The sequence below is a fragment of the Chaetodon auriga genome, chromosome 17, assembly GCF_051107435.1.
Source record: "Chaetodon auriga isolate fChaAug3 chromosome 17, fChaAug3.hap1, whole genome shotgun sequence".
NCBI classification, from domain to species: Eukaryota; Metazoa; Chordata; class Actinopteri; order Chaetodontiformes; family Chaetodontidae; genus Chaetodon; species Chaetodon auriga.
The window spans coordinates 23,075,318-23,099,251 of NC_135090.1; the positions used below are offsets into that span (position 1 = coordinate 23,075,318).

At 44.7% G+C, this 23,934-nt stretch overlaps 1 protein-coding gene across 1 annotated transcript in view; it reads right to left on the reverse strand.

The window, feature by feature from the left end:
* Positions 1-1,590: 1,590 nt before the first annotated feature.
* LOC143335299 (tenascin-like) overlaps positions 1,591-23,934 on the reverse strand; it is a 36,231-nt gene continuing 13,887 nt past the window's right edge. Inside the window, exons 8-22 of the mRNA XM_076754599.1 lie at positions 14,785-14,938; positions 13,593-13,862; positions 12,010-12,168; positions 10,789-10,990; positions 9,258-9,689; positions 6,336-6,424; positions 5,368-5,487; positions 5,056-5,205; positions 4,762-4,904; positions 4,178-4,310; positions 3,945-4,096; positions 3,749-3,845; positions 3,017-3,172; positions 2,727-2,890; positions 1,591-2,375 (exon numbers count right to left, since the gene is read on the reverse strand). Coding sequence (XP_076610714.1) covers positions 2,277-2,375; positions 2,727-2,890; positions 3,017-3,172; positions 3,749-3,845; positions 3,945-4,096; positions 4,178-4,310; positions 4,762-4,904; positions 5,056-5,205; positions 5,368-5,487; positions 6,336-6,424; positions 9,258-9,689; positions 10,789-10,990; positions 12,010-12,168; positions 13,593-13,862; positions 14,785-14,938 — 2,520 coding nt within the window. The 3' untranslated portion in view covers positions 1,591-2,276. The remainder of the gene's footprint in view (positions 2,376-2,726; positions 2,891-3,016; positions 3,173-3,748; positions 3,846-3,944; positions 4,097-4,177; positions 4,311-4,761; positions 4,905-5,055; positions 5,206-5,367; positions 5,488-6,335; positions 6,425-9,257; positions 9,690-10,788; positions 10,991-12,009; positions 12,169-13,592; positions 13,863-14,784; positions 14,939-23,934) is intronic.

Below are 23,934 nucleotides of genomic sequence, written 5' to 3' on the forward strand. Positions count from 1 at the left end.
GTCAACACTTCAGTGTGTTCAGCACTTCTGTTTATCATTAAATACCCGCAGGACTAATAACCTTCCCAACTTTGTGTTCACTGCTAATTAGCAGATGTTAGCATGCTAACACGCTAAACTATGATGGCATACTAAACATTATATGTGCTTAGCATTAGCATGTTAGCATGGTACAGCCTTGTAGAGCCTCTGGCATGACTGCAGACTCCACATCAAAACATGTTATTAATCACTTTACTCACTGTGCAGGTGTGTTTTAATCAAAGCAGCCAATCAGATCAAACCGTTTAAATGCTTTAACCAACATGAATTTAACTGCTAATGGAGTATTTTTACACCATCATCTCGGTCTCAGAGAAATTGTGATGCACACTGTTATGACTTAAGAACCAATATATAAAAAAGTAATCGATAATCGATAAGTGACAGTAACTGTTAGCGTTTCACTGAAAACTCTGAGCTGAGTTTTTCCATTTCATGTCACTTTATGCCTCTGCTCCACTGCAGCGTCAGAGACACACTAAAGGTGTCTGATGCACAGATTATTAATACAAAACATAATCAGCTGATCAATAATGTGTAACGATAGATTACTGTAAACTAGTAATCCTCGGTCATAATCACCCAGTAATCATCAGCCTGAAACATTAAGTGATGCTTCCTGACAATTTATCATCCAGTAGCACACATGCTTCTCAGATGAGGTATTCTGCGTCAGGAGTACTTTTAGTACTTTGAATAAAATGATACTTTCAATGCAGGACTTTTACTGATAGCAGAGTATTTAAATACTGTGGTGTTATTGGAACGGATAACAGTGAAGACGACCTGAGGAAGCTGCACTGCTGCAGGTCAGCGCGTGTTCTGCTTCCGTTGGACTCCGTCGACATTCGCTGGTGTTCGGGTGGAGAAGAAGGACACACGAGGCCCAAAGAGATGAAGAGGAAGGTGGAGCGATGACGGAGGACTGAATGCAGTTTAAACCCCGAACGATGTGAAAAAGGGAAGTGAGTCCCAGCCGACTGCTGTTTGAGCACAAAGGTTTCAGGCCTGTTAGCAGGAAGTCAGAGCGACTTGGAGAACGTTGTTCCACACCTCGACAATTCCATCTGTCGTCAGGAATCCACTTACCTGCAAATGACTGCTCATATATTCACAGTTTAAAGTACACACATCTATAGATCCTGCACACAGTACACACTGTACGTAGTACACACACACACTGTACATCTCCCTTCAGCTCGTGGATATCATCTATTACAGTTCTATTTGTGTTTATAGAAAGAGTTTTAGACTGAATGTTGTGGTTCATTGTTGTTTTTATGTAAATAAACTTCAGTCAGTCTGACAAACTGTAATTAATTATCTTACATATATTAATCTATCAATCACATGATCTCTAATCAGCAGCGTTTGATTTTTAGTCAACTGTGTCACAGCTTTTGTTTGTTAGCGCATCGCTTGTTTTTGTGTGTCACCTGTCAATGATCTCGAGTATTAATAAAGGTTGAATGAAAGAGTTTTATTTTATCAGCTGATGCCAACAAAAGCAACGACGCAGCTTTCATTTTCAGTCCTTTTATTGTCGTATTCTTTCAGGGGGCAACATAAACAGTGAGAGGACGGCCGGCAGCAGCACAAACAAACCTCTCCATGGTGCTCGTGTGCAGTACTCAGGTACACAGACTGTGTACTGAGGGGCCACAGTGCATCTGATACGCCTGACAGCGACCAGCAGGGGGCGCTGCCGAGCTTTAAGTGAGTCGGCCCTCCTGTCGGCTCCTCTGACTCTGTATAACAACGATTCTGCGTTTGGCTGATATCTATTTACATGAAAACTACAAGAAGACAAACAGGAAGTCACCTGTGAGCTGCAGCCAACCCGACGATGAAGCTGCTGCGAACACGAGCCACACTCACACCTGTGAAACCCGCCCTGCCTCACATCCAGGTGGTGGCGGGAGATTCAGGTGTCGACAGAGAAAAGTGTTTTTGGGCCGAGCCGGCGGATGCAGAGCAGGTGGGAGCTTTAAGAAGAAGAGCTAAACATGAAGCAACTGTACAACTACAGTAACATACTGATAACTGACCTCTATACAAATGAAAAAAGACGCCTTCGTCCCTCTGAAGCCAGAGCCGCGCTCCCTCTGAACATGGCTGTGTGTGTGTGTGTGTGTGTGTGTGTGTGTGTGTGTGTGTGTGTGTGTGCGCGCGTGCGTGCGTGCTGACACACTGCTGTCCATGCATGTGTGCTGCAGTTCATTATCTTCCCTCCTTCATCCTCTGGCTGGAGGACTGAAGGCTGCTGGTCTCATCTTCATCTCAGTGAACGGGATGGAAAACTCTTTTCCTTTCCAGGTGGTCCAGATTACACCCTGACACACACACGCACGCACGCACACACGCACACACACACACGCACACGCACACACACACACACACACACACACACACTGATGTCAAACAGGAGACTACAGGTGCTTTCACACCTTAACTTCAGCTCATTTGGTTCAGACAAAGAGAAGAATCATCCACAGTTCTGGTGCAGGTCTAGGTCCAGGTCTAAGTGCAGGTCTAGGTCCAGGTCTAGGTGCAGGTCTAGGTGCAGGTCTTAGTCCAAGTCTAGGTCAGTAACTAGGTTTGTCGGCACCTTAAAGGGACAGTCTGTGTTCTTTGGAGCAGGGCTGTGTGAGAGCGCACAAAGCGAGCTCGTCAGGTGAGCTTACCTGGTGTTTGACGTCGATGCCGTACAGGCCGTTGAGGTTCGCCTCGTGGCAGTTCTTGTACCACCAGCCTCCTCGGTACGACATGGCGCAGCGGGTGATGAACGGCGCCGGGTCCCGGTCTTTGGTGGAGAAGACCCGGTTGTTGTGATAACTGAGAGAATCACCTGAAACCACGAGGAGAGACGAAAGAGGAGCAAAGTGTCTTAAAGGAAGACGTTGAAACGAAGGAAGTCACATGTGATGCTGTGGTTATTTCCAGCAGAGTTTAAGAGCCGCTGACTTCCTGTCACCTGCAGTGCCGCTGTATCCGCCCACCGTCAGCTTGTAGTTCCTCTTGGCCACCTCGAACGTCGAGTACTTAGCGAACACCGCCTCGTCTTTGTCTCGCAGGTCGATGCGCAGACTCATCCTGGCCATCGTCGTCAGGTTGTGGAGGCTGTCGAGGCCTGAAGCAACAGGAAGTTCAGACAAACATCACTTCCTGTTTGGACTGAAATAAACCGAGTGCTGTAGCCTACTTCGGTACAGTTTTGGCAGCATGTGATGTGGCCGGTGTGTCGTGTCATTTGATGGCTGTGGAGGAAACACTCGATGTGTCGTACAGAAAGAAGAACTAGTCAAAGTACGGAAGCCTGAATGTTCCAGTCCTGTGAGAAAGGGAGTGAGCGGATGAAGAAAAGGTGAGAGGAGCTCCAGGTGAGTTTTGAGACGCCACAGAAAAATAACACACGGCCAGTGTGCACGTTTGCTGCTAACTAGCCAACAGCTAATGGCTAACTGTGCTGCTGTCTCATTGGCTGTTTGTGGCACATGACCACAGCGATCAATTCTACCCAAATAATTCAGATTCACCTTTAAAAAACTACTACTGACTTAGAAAAGACAAGATTTATGATGAGTGGAAGAAGCACTGACACCACACTGTGAAAATACTCCACTACAAGTAAAAATCCTGCATTAAAAACCTTTAAAAACTAAAGGAACATGGAAATAATAAAGTAAAATACAAAACAGTCTCTCACCCAACCAAAACTCTCCACTCAGATCCCCAAATCCTTTCACGTACTCCTTCCAGCCTCTGAAGAAATCCACCGAGCCGTCCTTCCTCCTCTGGAAGACCTGCAGGCAGGAAACACACAGACCAGGATCCAGGAAAACCTCAATACGAGCCGAGACTCAGGCTGAGGAACATTCCTCTGCATCTTTGACGTTCCGTACCGTCCAGCCTCCTCCGTCCGTCTCCATGTCGCAGTAAACCAGGATGGACGTCCCGAGTCTCCCCTGAGGGAAGACCTCCGCCTCGCCCGACGTCCGGATGCCGTTCAGCAGCTCCTGGGAGCAGTCTGTGGGGAAGGGGAACCTCAGGGTGCCTGAGGAAGAGGACGGAGGAAGACTTTAGCTCTCCATCACTGAATCCTCTGGCAGTAACGTCACTTGCGAGCAGCAGTTACCGGTGGTGAACTCAGCGGAGATGGCGGCGGTGTATCGTCCTCCTTCGTCTGCCTGCAGCTGCGCCGTGTACGTCGACCCGGGAAGAAGTCTGGTCAGGTTGTACTCTGTCACCGAGCCGTCCAGGATCACTTCCTGTCACGAGGAAGACGGGAGACAGATGTCCACAGAAACAACGGAAAAACACGTTTATTCACGGGTGAAACAATCCGAGCAGGAACGTTGTGATCTCACGTGGTGAAAGTAACTAAGTACTAAGTACTTTTACTGCTTCCACAGATATAATTACTTCACAGAATACGTCTTGAAAAAAACACAAGTGTATAAACATTTGACGACGGATCAAACCTGCAGTTTTAAGCCCTTCTGGCTTCTGTGTTAGTCGTTTCCTCTTGTCATGTTACAAAAAAACATTTGACCTCCGACCTTCTTTGAAGTCCGAAAGAATTATTATCATTTCATTAAATCATCAAAATGATCAAATATTGTACAAAATCAGAGTACATTTCTTTGGTAACACTGTGTAGTTTCACACGACTGCATCGGAACTTTGACTTAGCATCAAAATGAGTCAGACCCTCCTCACCTTCATCTCGTAGCCTTCTGTCTGATAGGTCAGTCTGTAGCTGCCCACGGGATTTGAGGGCAGCTTCCATGACAACAGGGCGGTGCGAGGCGTCACGTTGCTGGCCTGGAGATGGCGTGGTCCCTCCCCGACCCCCCCCGAGCCTGGAGACGAGCAGCATTCACGTTATTTAACAGCAAAAATACTCCAAGTAAAAATCCTGCATGAAAACTATGAGGACAGCGTACACACACGCAGCACGCACCATCACATCCGTAGAAGTGTGTGAATGTGTGTGCGTGTGCGTGCGCTGACCTCCGGCGGTGGTGAAGGTGGTGGTGGCCGCGGGGCTCTCCTGGCTGCCCAGCTGGCTGGTGATGGTGACGGTGTAGGTGGTGGATCCTTCCAGACCGCTGAGCTGCTGCTCGGCTGCGTTTCCAGACACAGTGACTCTGACCTCTGACCCTGAACACACACACACCGTCAGCCCCTCGCTGCCTCTAACCTGCTGAGGTACATGTACTCAAGCATTGTAGTTTTAAGGTACTTCATACTTCATACATATACTGCATGTCTGAGGTAAATATGGTGTCGTCGTCATCATCATCATCATCATCATCATCTTACCCGTCCCAGAGCCATAAACGATGTCGTATTTATCAATGGCGGCCAACGCTGGACGCCACAGTAACAAGGCCTTGGTGTCGGTGACGTTTACGGCCCGGAGGTCTGTCGGCGGGTCGGGGACTGAGGCACAAATAAACGTCTATATTTATACTCATTTCATTTAATTTACAGCAGAACTGAACACACACAGAATCACACTGTGAGACAGACTGTCAGCCGTCAAAGACCATCTGAAAAACTACAATCGCCGCCTCGTGGTTGTTTTCCTCCATCAACCAATCAAGCTGCATTTACATCCACGTCTGTTCAGACTCATACGGTGAAAAGGAAGTTCTGTCTATCCTGACAGTCTGACTCCAGTGAATAATGTCCACTGAGAGACACGCTGTCTTCACTTAGAGACTGTCCAAAGGAGGACAGAGGACTCATAGAGAGCTCCAACAACAATCACCTGAAGATCAATATCAGCTCAACCAATCAGCTTCTGCTGGACTACAAAGCTTCAAATATGGACGCTGCTGCCGAGAACGAGGAGGCTTCACACACACGTTCAACCTGCAGCTCTGAAGATCTCAACAATCAGCTCAGTTTGAAGATGGACGCCAAAGCTGAGTAATAACAATAATGCTGAATAATGAGCAAAAAAGAGTTTCTGCACAACCTTATGATGTCACAGAGAAGATGACCTTTGACCTCTGGAATATAAAACGTCATCACCTCATCTTTTCATCCAGTGAGACGTTTGTGTGAAGTTTTGTCACAATTAGCATCTGAATTCTTTAGTTATGGTCAACAATGTGTGGAGTGAGGTCACAGTGACCTTTGACCTTAAATCTAACCAGCTGATGTTTGAGTTTCCATTTCTAGATTAAAAACACAGGAAGCCAAACGTTTTTATGATATTCTCATTCATTCAAGACGAACTCAGCTGAGACAAAATAAAACAAAGTGAAGCCTGAAACACTTACGGGTCATAACAAAGTCTCTGATTGGATCGCTCTCGTCCAATCCGAGGATGGAGATGACGCTGACCTCATAAGAAGAACCGGGCGAGAGCCGTGATAGGCCAAGGGTGGACTCGTGTGAGTCCACAGACACCGACACCGGCTCACCTGCAGAGAGGGACAAGACGAAAAATCCATCTTATATTTACTTTTCAGGCTGAAATGTGCGATGGTGTTGCAGAGGAGAGCTTCGCTGGTCTGTCAGCAGGTCACCCACACAAGCCGAGTGACATCATCATTTGGTGTATTCAGTATTAACATAACATGAATCTCAGTCCTCACCATCGTCTACGTGGGTGTAGGTGACCTTGAAACCACTGATGGGACTCTTGGGTTTGGTCCAGGACACCGTCAGAGAGTTTTCTGTCACCTTACTGAAGACGATGTCGGTGGGGGGCTCCGGACCTGAACGGCACAAAGAAAACCATGAGAGGTGAATGAAAGGGAGGGCAGGAAGGAAGTGATTTAGAGGAAGAAGTAAAAGAAAAGGGGGAAACAGAGAGAGGAAACAGACAAAATAGGAAAAAGACAAAGACGAAAGAAGGTGAAATGAAAGAGAGTCGTAAGAGAAGAGAAAGAATCACTGTGGACAGACAGATTTCATGAAAAGACATTTGAGAGGAGACAAAAGACAAAAATGGCCACTAAAGGAGTGAAAACAGTGTCATTATTTATTCACCCACACATTTGCTATTAGTGCTCCGATGAGTTTATGTGTATATATGTACAGTGCAAACATATATACAGTATACAAGTTATATACAGACATACAGACATAATTAATTATAACAATCAAATACAGACGATTGGTCCTGGACAGCAGCAAAGGAAAGAGTGATGGCGTTTAAAAGTTAGCCGGTCGCTCAAACCTGAAAAATAAAAGCGCGGCAGCAATGAATCAAACGAAGGAAGAAAAGTGGACAATTTAACAGGACGAAAGAAACAAATACATTCAGATATTAATTCGATGCAGTCAGAAGAGCTGAAAGTGAAGCGTAGGGAAATTATTTTGTGGACAGATTTTCATCCTCCCTGCAGTGTGAATGAGTTTAGACGAGACTCGAAGCACGGCTGGGTATCACTGAACACATGTCCTAAAGGCTTTTCATGCATCCTGAAATGTGTTTCTTGATCCAGTTCTCTAATATCTGAATCTATCTACACACTCGTTTTATGGAGCGCTGGACTCTTAATACAGCCTGTTAAGTTAAATACATCCCATGCTGTCCGTCTATACATTACTGACATATTATTTTTTGGCACCTAGACCCGTTCAGTTCTAAAATATCCACGTTAACTCTCTTTCTGGGGAACTCTAAAGGATTAAAATGTGCATGTGTGGATGAAGCAGGTGGAGACAGACCAAACGTACAGAGACCAGCGGTGGTCTTACCCTGGTTTGGGTGAGAGATGAAGGGGTGTCAGTGAAGCTGGCTGTTAGCTTACCCTGAATGAGAGAAGACCAGAGCAGCAGTGAATGGTGCTGTTATGCTGTTACTGATGTTTTTTTATTTGATGTCAACTGCAGTCACTCAAAAAAGATGGCCGCCGTGGTTAAAGAGGACATAAACTCAGGCCTCTGCTGTGAAAGACACAGCTTTACGTTTCACCACACTACACACATCACTTTCCACGACCCTAAGACGAATCACCACCACTAGAACTTTCTCTTCACAAAGTTAGATGGTTAGAAAAAACAGAAAAAACTGCACCTCCAATGAAAAAACATCTGCACTTACTCCTGTACTGTCCGGGCAGCACATACTCATCAGAGCCCAGTTATCTCCACGGGAGACACACCAAAAACAAACTGTTTTCAATCTAAGTTAGCCAACATGCTAAAGACAACTGATGCTAATGTTAACATTAGCTGGAGCAAAACTTAACTAGCTAACAATATGTGAAAAAGTGTCAATGCACATCTGAGGTTTGACATCAAATAACTGAACATTTCTTTATGATAAATTCTTGACTACTTCATATGAGTATTTAATATATTCAAGAAAGCTGACAAATGAGTGCACAAATATAGCATTGACACGAAACACAACAGCTTAATGGACATTTTGAACATCAAGACCCATTGAAAACAAACAACATGTCACGTCATTGCTAAAACAATGATTAAATTAGAAGTACATGGGGTGAAACTGTAAATTGCAACTTACAGTTTTCAAGAGCGCCACAGAGCTTGAGCTCTTGAAATGAACATGGAGGAAGCATTTAGTGGGTGAGCAAACATTTGCAGTCAGACTGAAGACAGGTGACAATTAGTTTTTTGTTTGAATCAACAGATGAAACGTGGTGCAGTACAAATAAAAAATGTGTGCGTGAACAGTTTTATATTTTAAAGAAATGGAGCAGAGCCGTTTTCTTTAACGGACTTCACTGACAGTAATGTTGCAGCATTGTACAGTAGTCAGTAAAGTTGTTCTACTGTCACAATGGCTTGTACCTGTACTGATGACAAGCTTGTGCAGTCTGGACAGAAGGCCAGGACCCTTTCCAAGCAAAGTCACGGTGTACTCGGTCTGAGGAGGCAGATTCTCAAACTGGAAGGAACGAGCTGAACCAGGAAGAAGTTTTTTGAAGGTACTGTCACTTCCTGTCACTGGTTTGGCTGTTGCGCTGCTTTGAATCCTTGAATCTCCTGTAAAGATACTTTCAGGTACTCTGTTTTCATCTTCCCTGCTTCCTTTTTCTGATTCCATTTCTTTGGTTGGTTGAAGATTTGCTCCCTCCTCTTTGTTGAGACCCTCTTTCTCAGAGCCTTGTTCTTCTGCCTGATCCTTCTTACCTTCCTCCCACTTTGGCCCTTCATCTTTTCCAACTTGTTTCCTTGTCACAACAAAGTTTCTGTACTTCCCTTCTGGTGAGTCCCATGTGAGTGCAAATCCATCTGAGGTCCTGTTTGTCACTCCCACATAGTCCAGAGGTTCTCTTGTGACTCCGGATGAGGAAACGTCTGAACCTGTCAGAAGTTTGGAATTACTGTCAAACAACCTTTTTGCAGTATTATTTGCTTTTATATCCTCTCTCCTTTGGGTCCCACTGATGGAGTGTCTCATCTGGGTACTTCTCATTGGTGGTTGTCTCTTTGGAAGTGTGACTGGTCTTGAGGAACCATGCCTTGAATCAGAACTTTGTTTTATAGTTGGTCTACCTTGACTGGTAGCACCTGTATTTTTGCCAGCATTGACTTTCTCTGTATGAATGTCAGAATCAGAGTTAGAATCTGGGGTTCCAGTTTCTTCTTCCCCAGATTTAGCAATTTGGACTGGACCATTGTCCACCTCTTCTAATTCGTTAGTCTGCGATCTGATGATAGTGTTGCGAGCATCTGTCTGGGCATTTGGAATTACCTCTGCAGTGTCTTGTTCTTCGGATTGTCTAACTTGGACTCCGTGGGTAGGCATGAGGGCATCCTGCTCTCCTCCTTGGCTATCTGGGATTTCAGAAGCACTAACCTTTCCTAATTGGCTAGTTTGACTTCCAACAGTAATACCTCTGCCTCCATTTACCTTTCTGGTTGGGAATGGCTTGCGCACAGGACCTCTATATGGATGTTGAGCCAATCTCAGGTTTGTACGGGTTTTGTTTTGAAAACGTCCACCATGCAGTTGTGGCCGACGGAAGTAACCACCTTTGGTAGATGGCCGATGGGAGGATGGCACTCCACTTCCTCTATAGGTCTGATTGAACTCAGTGCTTGTCCCAACTCTGTCTTCATTCTCCTCTTCTATTGGCCTTGTACCTTCAGCTGGATATGATTCTTTGGAAACAGGAAATGAAGTGGCTGGCAATTCAGTGGAAGATAGCTGCTCTTTCCTTGTTTCTGATGCAGGATTTAAAGGTTGAGAGGGGGGAGGTAGCAGCCTCAAATTTGGACGAATTCGGTTCTTAAGAGGTCCAGAGTTTGGAAATGCGCCAGGCAGGTATCCCCCTTTTAGGGGAAGACGACGAACTGGGATTCGTCCTCTTTCTTTTGGCATCTTTCTCTCATTTGGTTCAACTTCAGAGGATGCAGGTATAGTTGCCACATCTTTGTATCCACTGGTATCCCTCACTAGTGCATTTACCTCAACTGAGGATGATTCCTCTGAAACCGATGAAGATGGTGACGACAGTAATTCACTTGTAGATATATTCCTGGACTCTGTCTGTCTTCCAGGGATGAGGTTCAAATGAGGAGGGGAATGGTGAGGAACTCTCAAATTTAGACGGGTTGTATTGCGAAAAGATCCAAAGTTTGGCCGTGGGCGACGTACAATGCCAGATTTTGCAGGTGTACGGCGGAAAAGAGGTACGCCAGCTTTTCCTGAGGGTGGTAGTTTTCTGTCTTCAGGTGATGCAGCGTCAGTCATGCTTTTACTGTTTTCAACATTGGGTTCATTGCTTTCAACTGAACCGGATTCACCTGAGCTGGAAAGGGATGATGATAGAGCTGACTGTGACAATGATGGCGGTGATGGTGATGATGAAGGTGATGGTAATGATGAGGGTGACGATGAAACTAAATATGTTAGTGATGATGATGGTGCTGCTATTGGTGAAGATGAGACTAGAGAAGCTGATGAAGATGGAAATGATGGCAATGATGATGATGCCGCAACTGATGACTGTGATGAAGATGATGAATGTGATGATGATGATGATGAATGTGATAATGATGATGATGATTGTGATGATGATGATGATGATGATGATGATGATGATGATGATGATGATTGTGATGATGATTGTGAGGTTGATGGGGATGATGATGAAGATGGGAATGACGACAGTGGCTTCAGTCCAGTTAAAATCTTCATCCTGACTCTGTCTGAATCAACTGAGAGGTCTGATGGTTCAGATAGGTGAACAGAAAAGGTTGTGATATTCAAATTGTCAAAAGTATCCGTCAGGAGTTTATGTAAAGAATCTGGTGAATAGTCGAGGTCTGTCTCTGCAGACGAGGCCTTTAAATCAGGAGTATCGTCTGTTTGAAAAGAACCTTGATGTGAGCCCGGTGTCCTTCCTCCCAGCACTGTTGCATCTCCTCTACACCCGCTGCCTCTGTCCTTCTGGGGTAATCTGATGTGTGTCACTTTTACTTTGTTCATACATTTCTTCTCTTGACTTTGAACAGTCCCAGTTGGCTCTGGGGACACTGGAGCAATGTTGTTTCCATGGCCTGCCATGCCAACATCTGGTTGCTCTTTGGAGCCAACAGCAATAATCTCCTTCTCTGAGCCACTTTGCCTGTGTGTATCCAAATCAGTCCCAGGCATTATGAGTGGATTTTTGGCATCGCTTCTCTCAGTGCTTGATGCCTCTACAGTTGGGTCTCTTACAGTCAAAGCTATTGTTCTGTTTCCAACGATGGGGACACTTGGTTTAGGTTTTTTGGGTACTAATGGTGCCTTCTTCTTCTCCCCAACTAGTGGCTTTTTCAAAGGTCCTGGGCCAACCTTCCTCACTCCAGTTGCAACTCTGGTTGTGTTAAAACGGGACAGACCAGTGACACTTGGCTTCCTTGACAATGTGGGCCTCTTAGCGACTTTGGGCTTTGTGCCATCTATTGCCATATTTCTGTTAACCAGAGGTTTAGTTCTTGCAATCACAGAGACTGTGGAATCTTTGTTCAGTCCATCGATACCTCCGACTTTCAAAGCGTCAGCCTCGCTTCCATCATCCCCCCTTTCCTCAGCCTCAGGCAATGGGTCAAAGTCTTGGTCTCTGTTGCCAACATCTTGTCCAGGTGCCAGTGTGACCTGCATGGTCAAAGCTGCCGTGGTAACCCTTGGTAATGTGTTTCCTAAAGATGTGAAGGAAGTGAGCATTTTCATTCAATGTTAAGGTCACCATAAGTTGCTGCTGTTGATAATCCAGAAGAGAGTCTAATAAAGGAAGAAAAGCAGTTTAAATATTCATTATGATACTTCAGGAAACGTAATTCACAGTAGAGGGCAGTTATTATGCAAGTGCAAACAAAAAACCTAAGGCAGCAGTATCCATGTGAAACCTGCAAGGAGAAAATTGAAATATAATTAATGTTGAGCTTGGACAGATGAATTTAACATGCTTGGTATCTGTGTCACTGCTGAGAGGGAAATATCACCTCTGAGTTCGAGGAAAATGGAGCAGTTTAAGGACTATTTTTTTATCTTTGCTCCTGGAGGGTTGAGCCTGCATCTCGCTTCATTAACTTTTACAGTAACATTTCTTCACACTGTGATGCATTTAATATGATGTGTCCCACTGAATAATGAGGTCTCTGCGCAGAGACCTCATTATTCAGTGAGAAGTGAGAAGTTTCACTTGCTTTCACTTAGCTGGAGCAAGTCTATTCTCACCAAGTCTATTGTCACCTGAAGAGAGTCTGGACAAGAAACATTTGACTTGCTTGCACTTAGCAGGATGATGGTTGAAGCATCCATGAATGCAGCTTGTGCTGGAGAATTACTTTCTATTGCTTCTTTGTGGTAAATGTCTACGCCATCTATTTTTCGCAGTCTTCTCCATTTCTGTCTTTGTCCTTTCTCTAATTTAACTTAGCAGCATTTACCACTCTCCTATGAAACCATCAGTCCAGGTTTGTTGAGTTTTAACATTTTCAGACAAGATGAAGGGTGAGTTACACCCTCTGTAAAACTTTTTACTAACCCACTGGATAATCTTAAAAACGCGTTTCCACCAAGTTTAAAACTGACAGAATGAGGCATGACTCTAGATTTGTCTGTGGCTCTCAGCTCTAAGCCAATTGGTTCCAACTGAAGACATAACTCTTTAAAACAACTCAAACAGGAGGAAGTAGTGTATCTGTTGGGGACTATATTTAGCGGCGGATGAATCTACACTTGGTGCTGTAGTGAGTGTTTGGCAGACCTTGTTAAACTCTGGGGAGTCCTCTTTTGGTTGTACTGATTCATCTGATTGCAGTAGCACCCTCAGGCCTGTTTTCATTTGTAGTTTACTTCCTCTCTTTACTTGTAAATCTGTTACCTTTGATCAATCCATGCAATAAGTAACTTTATTTTACCACATCCTGTTGGTTCCATGTTGCTTCTCTTTCGCTTACAGACCTGGGTCGCAGCGGCTTTAATGGAAGTGTTTCTTGTTTCACTTTTATGAGAGGATTGGGACTTTTCCAAACATCAGTGTTTTCTTAAATCTGACCCAAAATTCAGCAGAAAATAAAACCTCAGCTGTTCAGAAAAACGTGTCTTTGGTCGCTCTCACCTGGGGTAAACTGTGTGGTTGCAGGTTCGCTCCGACTCGAGCCCTTCTCTGCCACGAGTATGATGTCATACAAATGCCCTGCCTCCAGCTGCTGGATTTGGGCGGAGTTTTGGCCAACTGGGACGGTCATTTCTTGACTCCTCCCTGCTCCGTCGTTGGGTGTAACGGTCAAACGGTACCTGTCAATCTCCCCCTGCGAGTGCTCCCATTGGACCACGGCAGACGTCGAGGTCGTCTTGACGACTTGGAGGTTGGTGGGACCAGAGATGACTGAAGATGAAGAAGAGAAAGGACACAAATCCTCTATTTCTCTATTCTGCCTGGTAACATGTACCTGTAGGAGTGTTTCCAAGGGGGGACACAGGTACACAAACATCCACTCACACTCCTTCAGCCTTAAATTTACCTTGGCTCTGCACCTTTCCTCCTCTTTACTTTCCTAAAGTCACAGTTTGACTTGCTCCTGAGCAGCTGCCACAGATTACATCTTTCACAGGAAGGGCAGCGAGAGGGAAATGTTTAAACTCCCTGTGCCAATTTGGCGATTTGAGCTGCTCACGTCGGCCAATATGTTGGTCAGAGGCTCCGTTTTCTAACTGTTGCAGCTGAAACTGCACTTTAATGGGCACGTTTTTCATTTGTAAGCACTGCTGTCAACTGCAATATATTTGATTTCAGTATCTGCCATATTTGGGGAATGTGGCTTTTTCAACGCAGATGTCAATAGCGATGTTTCTTGTACTGAGGCTGCAGCACACTTGGTGTGCTGCTTATCAATATCCATCATTTAGATTATTTACATGTTTTCCAGGAATGTAGAAGAGTACCTGGAACAGCTATTTAGGACGTTACAAGACCTGAAAATTACACCTAAAACACAGCTTCCATACTGCTGCAGTGAGACTGAAAAATACTGTTACTGTAAACCAGCCAGTGAAGAGAAATTTAAGACTTTCATGACGCTGACTGACCACAAAATAATAAATGTTGCGAAACAAAGGCAATAAAAAACTGATCAACAACAAATCAGTCAACATGAACGCCATCCTAACTCGTCATTCGGGTAACATACTTTCAACCAGGAGTTAAAACTATTTTCTTCTCTCGACTGTCGTTCAAACTGCTCAAGAAGAGAAACACTGAGTTATACGTGTTGTATTCAGTAAAGGACAGACAGACATGGAGAGCTCACGGGTCATGAATTCAGAGGAGCTCTCGGTTCCCCTCCGGCCGCCGATCTCTCCGCTGATGCTGACGGTGTACTCCTGACCAGCCGCCAGACCGGTCTGGGTGAAGGTGGTCAGGCTGCCCTCCACCTGCACGGTTATCTGCTGGTCGCTCTCCTTCTGTTTGGGCCAGACGAAAAACACAAATGAGAGGGAAACCAGGTTCTTCGTGCATTAGCTGAATCGGGTTCTTCTCAGCTCGAGCAGCAGCATTCATCCATGGTCTTGTGAATCTGTCCGACCTCTAGGCCTCTTGGCCAGTTTCCCACATTTTTCTACATAAGCAGAATTTATAAGACAGAGACAGAGATGTGGTGATTCACTGTTGGTAAGAGGGATAAAATACAATTGGATGCAACTGTATGAAGGACACACTGAAGCCACTTTGTTCCAAATAAATAAATAAATAAAGTGTGATGGCAAAAAAAAAAAAAAAAAAATCCTGAAGACCTTTTTCTGTTTGTCTTCTGATGATTTTGAACTGTTTTACAGACATTTCTTCCTTTCTCTTAATGATTTGGGCACTTTTCACGGTCACAGCGTCACATCTGATCCATCAGCTCTGAAACTGAGTTTTTCAAGTGCTGCAAAACGACCACTAGAGGGAGCGTTTTCTCCTGTTTTCTCCGGCACTGACAGCTGATAATTAACTCCATTAAATGTTCTCTAAACTGTTTGCTGATTGAAGTTGTACCCTAACTTCAGCTCAGACAGCTGAGGGAAGAAACACATTCCCAGTAATAAAAGTAATCATCATCAGGGTGCACGAATCAGACCGAGTGGAAACACTTTGCTGTCTGCAGGGCATCAACATGTGTGTGGGCAAAGACACACTCCTTCTGTTGTATTTTCAAATACAACAGAATTTTTCCAAAATCAAACTTTACTGAAGCAGAACAGAAACAATCCTGAGGGAAATCACATTTCTGAAACTCGGCTTGTTTTGTTTCTTTTGCTGTAATCATGAAGGTTTGTTCATGTGACTGAATGTTGATTTTATACATTCAGTGTTTGCTCGGACCATGAAGGCATTAACCTGGATTTTATTTACAACGTTTTCAGTATTTTTCGATATGTTAAATAAACACTAACAGCCACGAGCAGCTGACTCTGTGTGGGACTTGTCATAAAGCATCTTTGAATGTCTTCTCTGGAAATCTCTTCTCCAGTGTTCTCCTTCCAGAAAAAACTCAGCAACCAAAAGGGAGGAATTTATATTTGACATTTTTTGTTTTCATGACTGCACCCTGTTTTGACTGAGACCTGATTCCAGCACAGCCAATCAAATCTTGCATAAAGCAGCTGTGATGATTGTCCTGTCGTTACAGTCTGTGGTGACTCTGTGTTCACTTTATTTCCATAAGGAATCGTTTCACGCTGCACAAAGTTCTCGTTACTGAATTCATTTTTGGAAACTTCCCTGAATTAAACGCTGAGGCTCACTCAACAGTTAGTCCACTGGGAGTACTGGGCTGGCGTTTCCTTTTTACTTTATCTCTAATGAATGGATTTCATGTTGTAAAGTAAATGGACCGCAGCTTGTTGCCATGCTGGTCACTTTGTTGGCTGCCTAGTGATGGAGCTCCAGAGGTCATCCTGGATCAGCGTCGGCGTGTCAAAACACCCTCATCCGTTCCCACATCAATGAGCTGACATCATTAAAGCTGAGTGGAGGCTCTGTGGCGTCTCTCTGGTTCAGGGACTATGATGTTTGGCTCTTCCTGAACACGAGGAGGTCCAGCTGGGCCTCCGAGGGACTCTCAGGCCGAATGTTTATGAATCCAACATCTCCACTGGAGGTTCTCCTCAAGCGCTGTTCCTCTGTTTGGTTCCATTTATTGCAAGAGTGTCATCAGCAGGTTGGCAGCCTCAGATGTAACACTAAGCATAGTGTGAGTGAGTAACGGAAGATGGACTCAGATCATAAGTAGAGGTAGTAATACAGCGTAGAAATACCCTGGAATTCATTATGCAGAACAGCTGATTTCAGAATAACGTTCATAATGTTACTGCATTATTATTAACGTTTGAATGGGTTCATCACTTTAATGATGCAACTGGTAAATGTATAAAGTTTCATCTTAACCTTCATAATTTATTTGTTGATTATATTTTGTATTAATAATCTGAATTTGCAAAGTAACTAAAGGTCTCAAATAAATGCAGCTCAGTAAAAAGTGGATTAAAAGTTGGGTAAAATAGTAATAGTCAAAGTACAACAGCGTACTTGAGTAAATGTACTATCCACCACCGTTGAGCTGATCTGAGGATCACTGAAGTCTCTTCAAAGACACAGGCCGATGTGGGAAACAGCACCACCGTGGCTCCAGAATCATGATGAAACTACGTCTCCTTCAGTTTTCAGCTCCTCTGCTGAAAGCATCAGGAGTGAACTCCACTGATTCATTCTGAGGAATTTGCTTCAGATGATTCATCAACCGAAAGCTGGACTCCAAAATAAAACTGCAATTGAGTTTTAAACGAACTGTGCTTGATTCACACAACCACTGAGGGTTGATTCATCGCCTCCACTTCCTGCCACTGAAATGTTTGTCTCGGATCGGTCTGCTTTTTATCCACGTCCGTGTGAATAAATGAGACAGACGTCATCAACCGGAGACTTTATGAGGCATTAAAACAAAAGAGCAGGTTCTGTGCAGCTCCACAGCTCATTAAAGCAGCTACACACTGAACGCTGCAGCTGGATCTGCATGTGAAGCATTAATGGAGTAAAATGTACTTCAAGTATTCAAAGTAAAAGTACTGTGTCTGTTGTCCTCTTGTCTCTGGTCTTTAGATCAGTGTGTCTCCTCATTCATGTCTCAGCAGGATGTTCCTGTTGGAGTTGGTTGAGGTGGAGCTCATTTTAACTCAAACTAATGATTCTTTTCATTCTGGATCAATCTGCTGATCATTTTCTCCATCGATCGATCGATTGATCGTTTGCTTTGGAAACATTGTGAAAATTGTGAGAAATGTGGTGACAAAGAGCCCAAAGTGACACCTTCACCATGTTTGTTTGGTCCAAACAGTCCAAAGCTCGAAATGATTCCAAACACATTCAGATCATTGAGATCACTGAGAGGAAAAGCAGCAGATCAAACATCTGAGATCAAACATCAAGTGATTCCACAGCAGAGATCAATGAAACCATTCAAACATCAGATGATTGTTGACTTTCATGTTCTTGTCTGTTTTTGATGCAAAAATCTTATTTTGTAACCAAAGAATATTATTTTAAATTCTAGTGGAGATGATCGAGTTTCCACAGATGTCTAAGACTCCTGATTGGAGGATTTGCTGCTTTTTTGTGTTTTATAGGATTGGATACCTTTGGGAATTTCAGGAAATTGATCAGGCAAATGTTTAATTGATTAATCTCTAAATAAGCAGTCACATAATTGAAGACGGATCGGATGTGCTTTAATGTGCCTGCAGTGGTCTCCTGTCCGAGAGGTGAAACGTTAAAAAGGAAACGTAAAGATCAGAGTTTGGAGTCGGGAGTGATGATGTCGCCTGGAAACAATAAATATTTGCAGGAAGTAACCGTGGTTCATGAGCAGCGGAGCAGAGGCCATCTGGCATGCGGGGACAAACCCCGGTGGGCCGGCGGACGTCTGAATCTCCAGTTCATGAAGCGGCTTGAACATAAAACATCACCTCTATCAGCCAGATGTCGGGTGAAGTCCGGACTCTTCCCGTCCGTCTTCGCTCCTCGGAGGTAAATCTTCCTCCGACCGGCTCGAAGTCTCTTCGGCTGTTGTTGTTGTTTATCTGTTGATCTGGTAAACATCCCTTTTCCTCCCTCTCTCTCTCTTTCTCTCTCTCTCTGTGTCACAGCTGTGGCCCGGTGGTGATGTCATCTCTCTGGCAGTGGCCATGTTTTTGACAGTGTTTACATGTTGCCGTAGCAACAAGCATCCCACATCTGCATCTTTTCCTCTCCACCTCCGAGTGTTGTGTTCATTCACTGCTCTTCTGTTTTCATTCTGATCTGTTGGACTGTTTTGTCTCTAAATTCCACCTTCATCTGTCTTCTATTTTGTCCTCTAACTTCAGGCCTGTGCACGTGAGGAGACAGACTGAAGCTGACAATCGTGAGGGAAACATTGGCTTTACAACCAATTAGACTGTGAGACACATCACCGATGATCTCTGGAGACCAAAGACAGACCAGAGTCTAAAATCTGGGTCCAGATTCTCACAATGCGACAGCTGTAACAAGTCATCCAAACTAAACATCAAAACATGTAGTTTGCTGGTGTCGGTTATGAACTGGTGTGATCACCAATGAGCTGTCCATTTAAATCTACTCTTTGATATTTCGTGTTGTGGGATGAGAGTCAGCACCCGCAAGTCTGAGGCCAACAGCTGGAAAACGGTGGACTGCTCCCTTTGGGTTGGGAGTGACCCACAGACTCGAGTGAAGGAGTTCAGACGAGTTTTATTCATGAGCGAGGAGTAAGACGGAGGGTGAGGTCGACAGGTGGAGATGGGCGTGGTCAGCTGGGGCGCAGATGGTGCACCGCAGAGGATCGGAGAAGACGGAGCTGAGCCTGAAGGCAGAGCTCTGGATTTACCAGCACCAACCGAAACTTACGGTCGAATGAGACCTCGGGTACAGAAACCCTCCAGGAGCGGCGCAGAAATGAGTTTCCTTTGCAGGAGGTCTGGACTCAACGCTCAGAGACAAGAACCCAGACATCCAGAGGGAGTCTGGAGGAGTTGAGGTGGTTCAGGCACCTGATCAGGATGCCTCCTGGGAGGACACCCCCATGGAGACCCAGACCCTGAAAACACTGAAGGAGTGAAGTATCCTTTCTGAACAGGAGACACCCAGACATCCTCATGGACGTGGCACCGAAGGCCACCAGGACCTGGAGATCAGAGGAAATGAAAGTGTTCCAGTCAGGAGAGCTTCTCCTCTGCGCGGGTTCATAAAGTCAAAATGACGAGTCGTCTTGTTGTTTTCACATTTTCCCAGCAGTTCCAGTTTTCTCTCCTCCACTTCCTCCATCTTTTAACACTTCATCTCTCCACGTCCATCCATCCATCGTGTCTTTTCTCTCTCTCCAGCTGAGGGTGGTTGTGGATGTTTTGGACGTTATTCTCGTCCAAATGTCTCTCAGAGTCATTACTGAGGCTTAATCCCACGATGATGTCACCGCAGGGAGACCATTGGTCTGTTTTGACGAGGAAATCACACAACGAGGTGATCAGTCTAACTCTGTGTGTGTGTGTGTGTGTGTGTGTGTGTGTGTGTGGGAAAACACAACTGAGAGGAAGCCATGTGTGGAGAGGTGATTCCTCCTGTGTGTGTGTGTGTGTGTGTGTGTGTGTGTGTGTGTGTGGTGCGTTGGTTTCTTTTCATCTGGTTGGCGGCTTTGATTTTGACTGATTTACAGACTTTTGGAGGTTGAGAGTGTTTTCTTTGTTCTTCTCTCTCCTCAACACAACTCTCACAAATACCAACGCAATTAGTAATTTTCCACTTCTTTAATGCCTTCTGCTGCTGATTGATCGCACATGTTAGAGGACGGACCGTCCTGATGAACAAATGAAGCAGAGCTTTCACGCAGCTGGAGGAGAAACAACGATCGTTGCACTGAACGAGCATCGTATCCGAAAGTGGGTGATGATCAATCAGCAGCGATAACATCCAGTTACACCTTTATAAACCCTTTTCAAAAGTTTTCAACACCCAGTGATTAACAAAATAAACAAGCTAATCGACAAAAACACAGTTAATGCCCCACAGTGGTTGTACTGTTCATTAAAACCATGGAACGCTTTGGATTGTAAAACCATTAAGAGTCCAGCTGCTGTAATTTGATCACACTCAGTCAAAACTGTGACCAGTTTTCTTCAGTCTCTGTGACAGTTGTCTGCACAACCATGAACACACTGCAAACAGCAGCTGCTAACAGCCAATTCAGCATTCCATTAAACGCAGAATATTTGCATTTAAAATAATTTAAATGAGAAAAAAGCAACTGGGTCAACAAGGAAAGAACTAAAACTCTTCAACCAACCAACGATCCTAGAAAGCACGTTTCTGCTGTTCACTGTAGCATCAGAATGGATGGATTACAGTGAGAGGTGATGTTTTTTCTTTCATGAACCTTTACGGCTGCCAGTGCTTAAACATAATGACGACGGAGACGACGGCAAAATCCGAATTTTGGACAGAAAACAAATGAAATGCTAAACATTTCCTCATGATGTGCAATACATTTCCAACAGAACATATTCGCAATTTAGTTGGGTGTAAACGTAATTTCGAGGAGATAATGTTGCTTAAACATCACTCTGCATGACTTCGTCTTCGACCCAGAGTGAAACAGACACACCAGTCATGAATCATAAGGCTTGCAGGTGCGACCACGTTGATACCAAAGTGAACCGACATTTCCAATCTCTGCACGACGTAACAGCCAATGATCTCCAGAGATTCATCAGTGGAGGCCAAACAAGTCAAGAAGCTCAAACCTCGAGGCTGAAATGTGTCTGACAGCCGATGAAACAGACGTGAGGAGCAGATGGAGGTTCGTCTTCTCCTTCAGACTCACAGGGGTGATTAAACTGAGCTGTTGCTATGCTGCGCTCCGTGTTTGTCTAACTTTTACCGGGGATTCGATGCCATCTGTGTTGTCACGACCGACACACCCTCCCTGACTGTTCAGTCATCTTTTAAGGTTCCTGTGAGGGACGGCAGCAAAAACGAGAATCTGGACTGAGAGAAATGAGAGGAATCATCCAGGAAATGCAACACGCTTTAAAAAAGACAAGATGAAGTGTTACCGTCCACGCACGCCGATCCAGCTGACACGAGGCCGTCTCTAACGCTTACGAAACGTCAGTCCGTTCAATGCTGGGACAAAACGGACGTCAGTGATTTTCAGGTTACAGTCAAACGACAGACGTGCCGACCTTTGCTGTACCTGGCCTTTACCCTCACCTGGTGAACGCTGTGAAACAGTTGCAGTTTGCTCAGATTTAGTGAAAATGAACACATCTGTGACGTCGCTGAAGCTCGGGACATGACCGGCCGTCTCCTGGGTTAACGTCTTGTGTTCGTTTGACTCATCCATCCACCTCACCTTCCTCCCTATGAGGACTTTCTTGGTCTTTATACCATTTATGCGGGCAGCTGTGGCTCAGGAGGTAGAGCGGTCGTCTGCCAATCAGGAGGTCGGTGGTTCGATCCCTGGCCTCGGCAGTCCACGTGCCGAAGTATCCTTGGGCAAGATACTGAACCCCAAAACTGCCATCGGTGTGTGAGGTCACCGGCTAATAATAAACATAAAAATGTGCTGGATTAACATCCGTGCACAGACGACCTGTGCGTCCGTCCTTCAGCTTGTTTTCTATCCTGTCAGAAAACATTTATTTGTCCTGTTTGGTTATTTAGAGGATTCAGAGTGAATGTGCCTCCATCGTTGCGTGTTTCTGGCTGCTGCCGCCTCCTAAATGTGTCTTATACAAACAGGCTTGATTCAGTGGCAGCGTCATGGCGTCCAGGCCGTCGCTGTCTGTTGATCTGTGAGCACAAACAGTTTCACGTCTGCATAAACCAACAGGAAACATTGTGAACATCCGGACGTTTGTGAGAGATTCACTTCATAAATACTGACTAATTTATTTAGTGGATCAGCTCAGACACACTTTGGTTTTGTTGACGTCTGCTGTCTGTTTCTCTGCAGGGACCAAATTTCAGGTTTCCTTGTTGGAACCTGGAACCTTCACTTCCTTTGATGTTGTTTTTTTATTTATTTTGTGCACCGATTTGACAGTTATTCATTGTGGATTTTTATCATTTGAATCTCATTTTGGGATGGTGAGACTACAGTTTTGTTGTGTGCGAGGACAAAGACAGTAAAGTTTATTTTGCTCCTTGTTGGCTTCCTTTCGGACTGTTTGTGCAGACTGAAGTCAAACACGTAAAATTTGTGATACGTTTGTTGCTTTTAGAATTATTCCTTTACGTGAATCCGTCTCTCGTTTCTCTTTCTGCTCCCTGACCCTCGATCGTGTTCGAGTATCATGTGAAGCAGTGACGTGAATGAGGTCTGCTGCTCGTTCGGTGACCCGTGTGTGTGTAATATTCAGGATGAAGTGTTTTTCATGAACATTTGAAGCTCTCCTTTGGCTTCCACAGAACTGAGGAAAAACCTCTCGAGTTGCTGAGTAATTAAGTCCTGGTTTGGATAACGGGGGAAAGATACAAACACGCACACGCTGTGGTCAGAAATGTTAAACTAAAAGGAGTCCAGATTCTTTTCCGTGGATTTGATGGAGTCCGTGAGGATCACTTCAAAGCCTGTAGAGATCTCTGCCCTCCTGACACTTATCCTAATTAGATTTATTGGATCTCATCTGCAAAAAGTTGATGAAAATGATCCTTCAAACTATTGTAACTTGATTTGTAACCCAGAAATGTTTTACCTTCCTTCTGTCCAAAAACCCCACAACTCTCCCGACGTACCGACGTTATTTTCAACATTTTAAAACTTTACATGAAACTTGGATTTTTGAAATGTTTTCAAACAGTTTCATGCTCAGAGTTTGGTGGCTGACAGATGAAGGAGCTGAAAGTTACAGTTTTATCTACGTTTACTTCAGCTTTAATGTTTTTAAATGAGTGTTTTTGAGCCTGTTAAAAAGACTAGAAGCTTCAGTTTACGTCACGGAAACATGAAAGTGGCACTTTGCTCTTAAGCCAGCATCCAGTGTTCAGAGTCACTGAAATGCCATAAAATCCTGCTGTAGTTGACCGTTTACGGTGCCCAGAGATCCCCTCTGGGACATGAAGTCAATTTCACAGATCATTTTTTCTGGCGTCTGTCATGGAAATGACAAACTTCTCCATTTCTATCCAACACGACCTGCTGCCACCACTCACTGTCCAGTTCTGCTCTCTTTAAGCACCTTCTGAAACGATCTGTCGTGTGTCCGTCTTATCTGGCTTTTCATTTAAATCCTCAGTTTGCTACCTGCTGAGCGGCAGACAGACAGTCAGAGACGAGCTGGTGAACATGGTGGAGCATTTAGCCGCTAAAGAGACGGATATTTCCCTGAGGAGCTGGAGGAGACCAAAACCAGAGCTAAAGGATTAC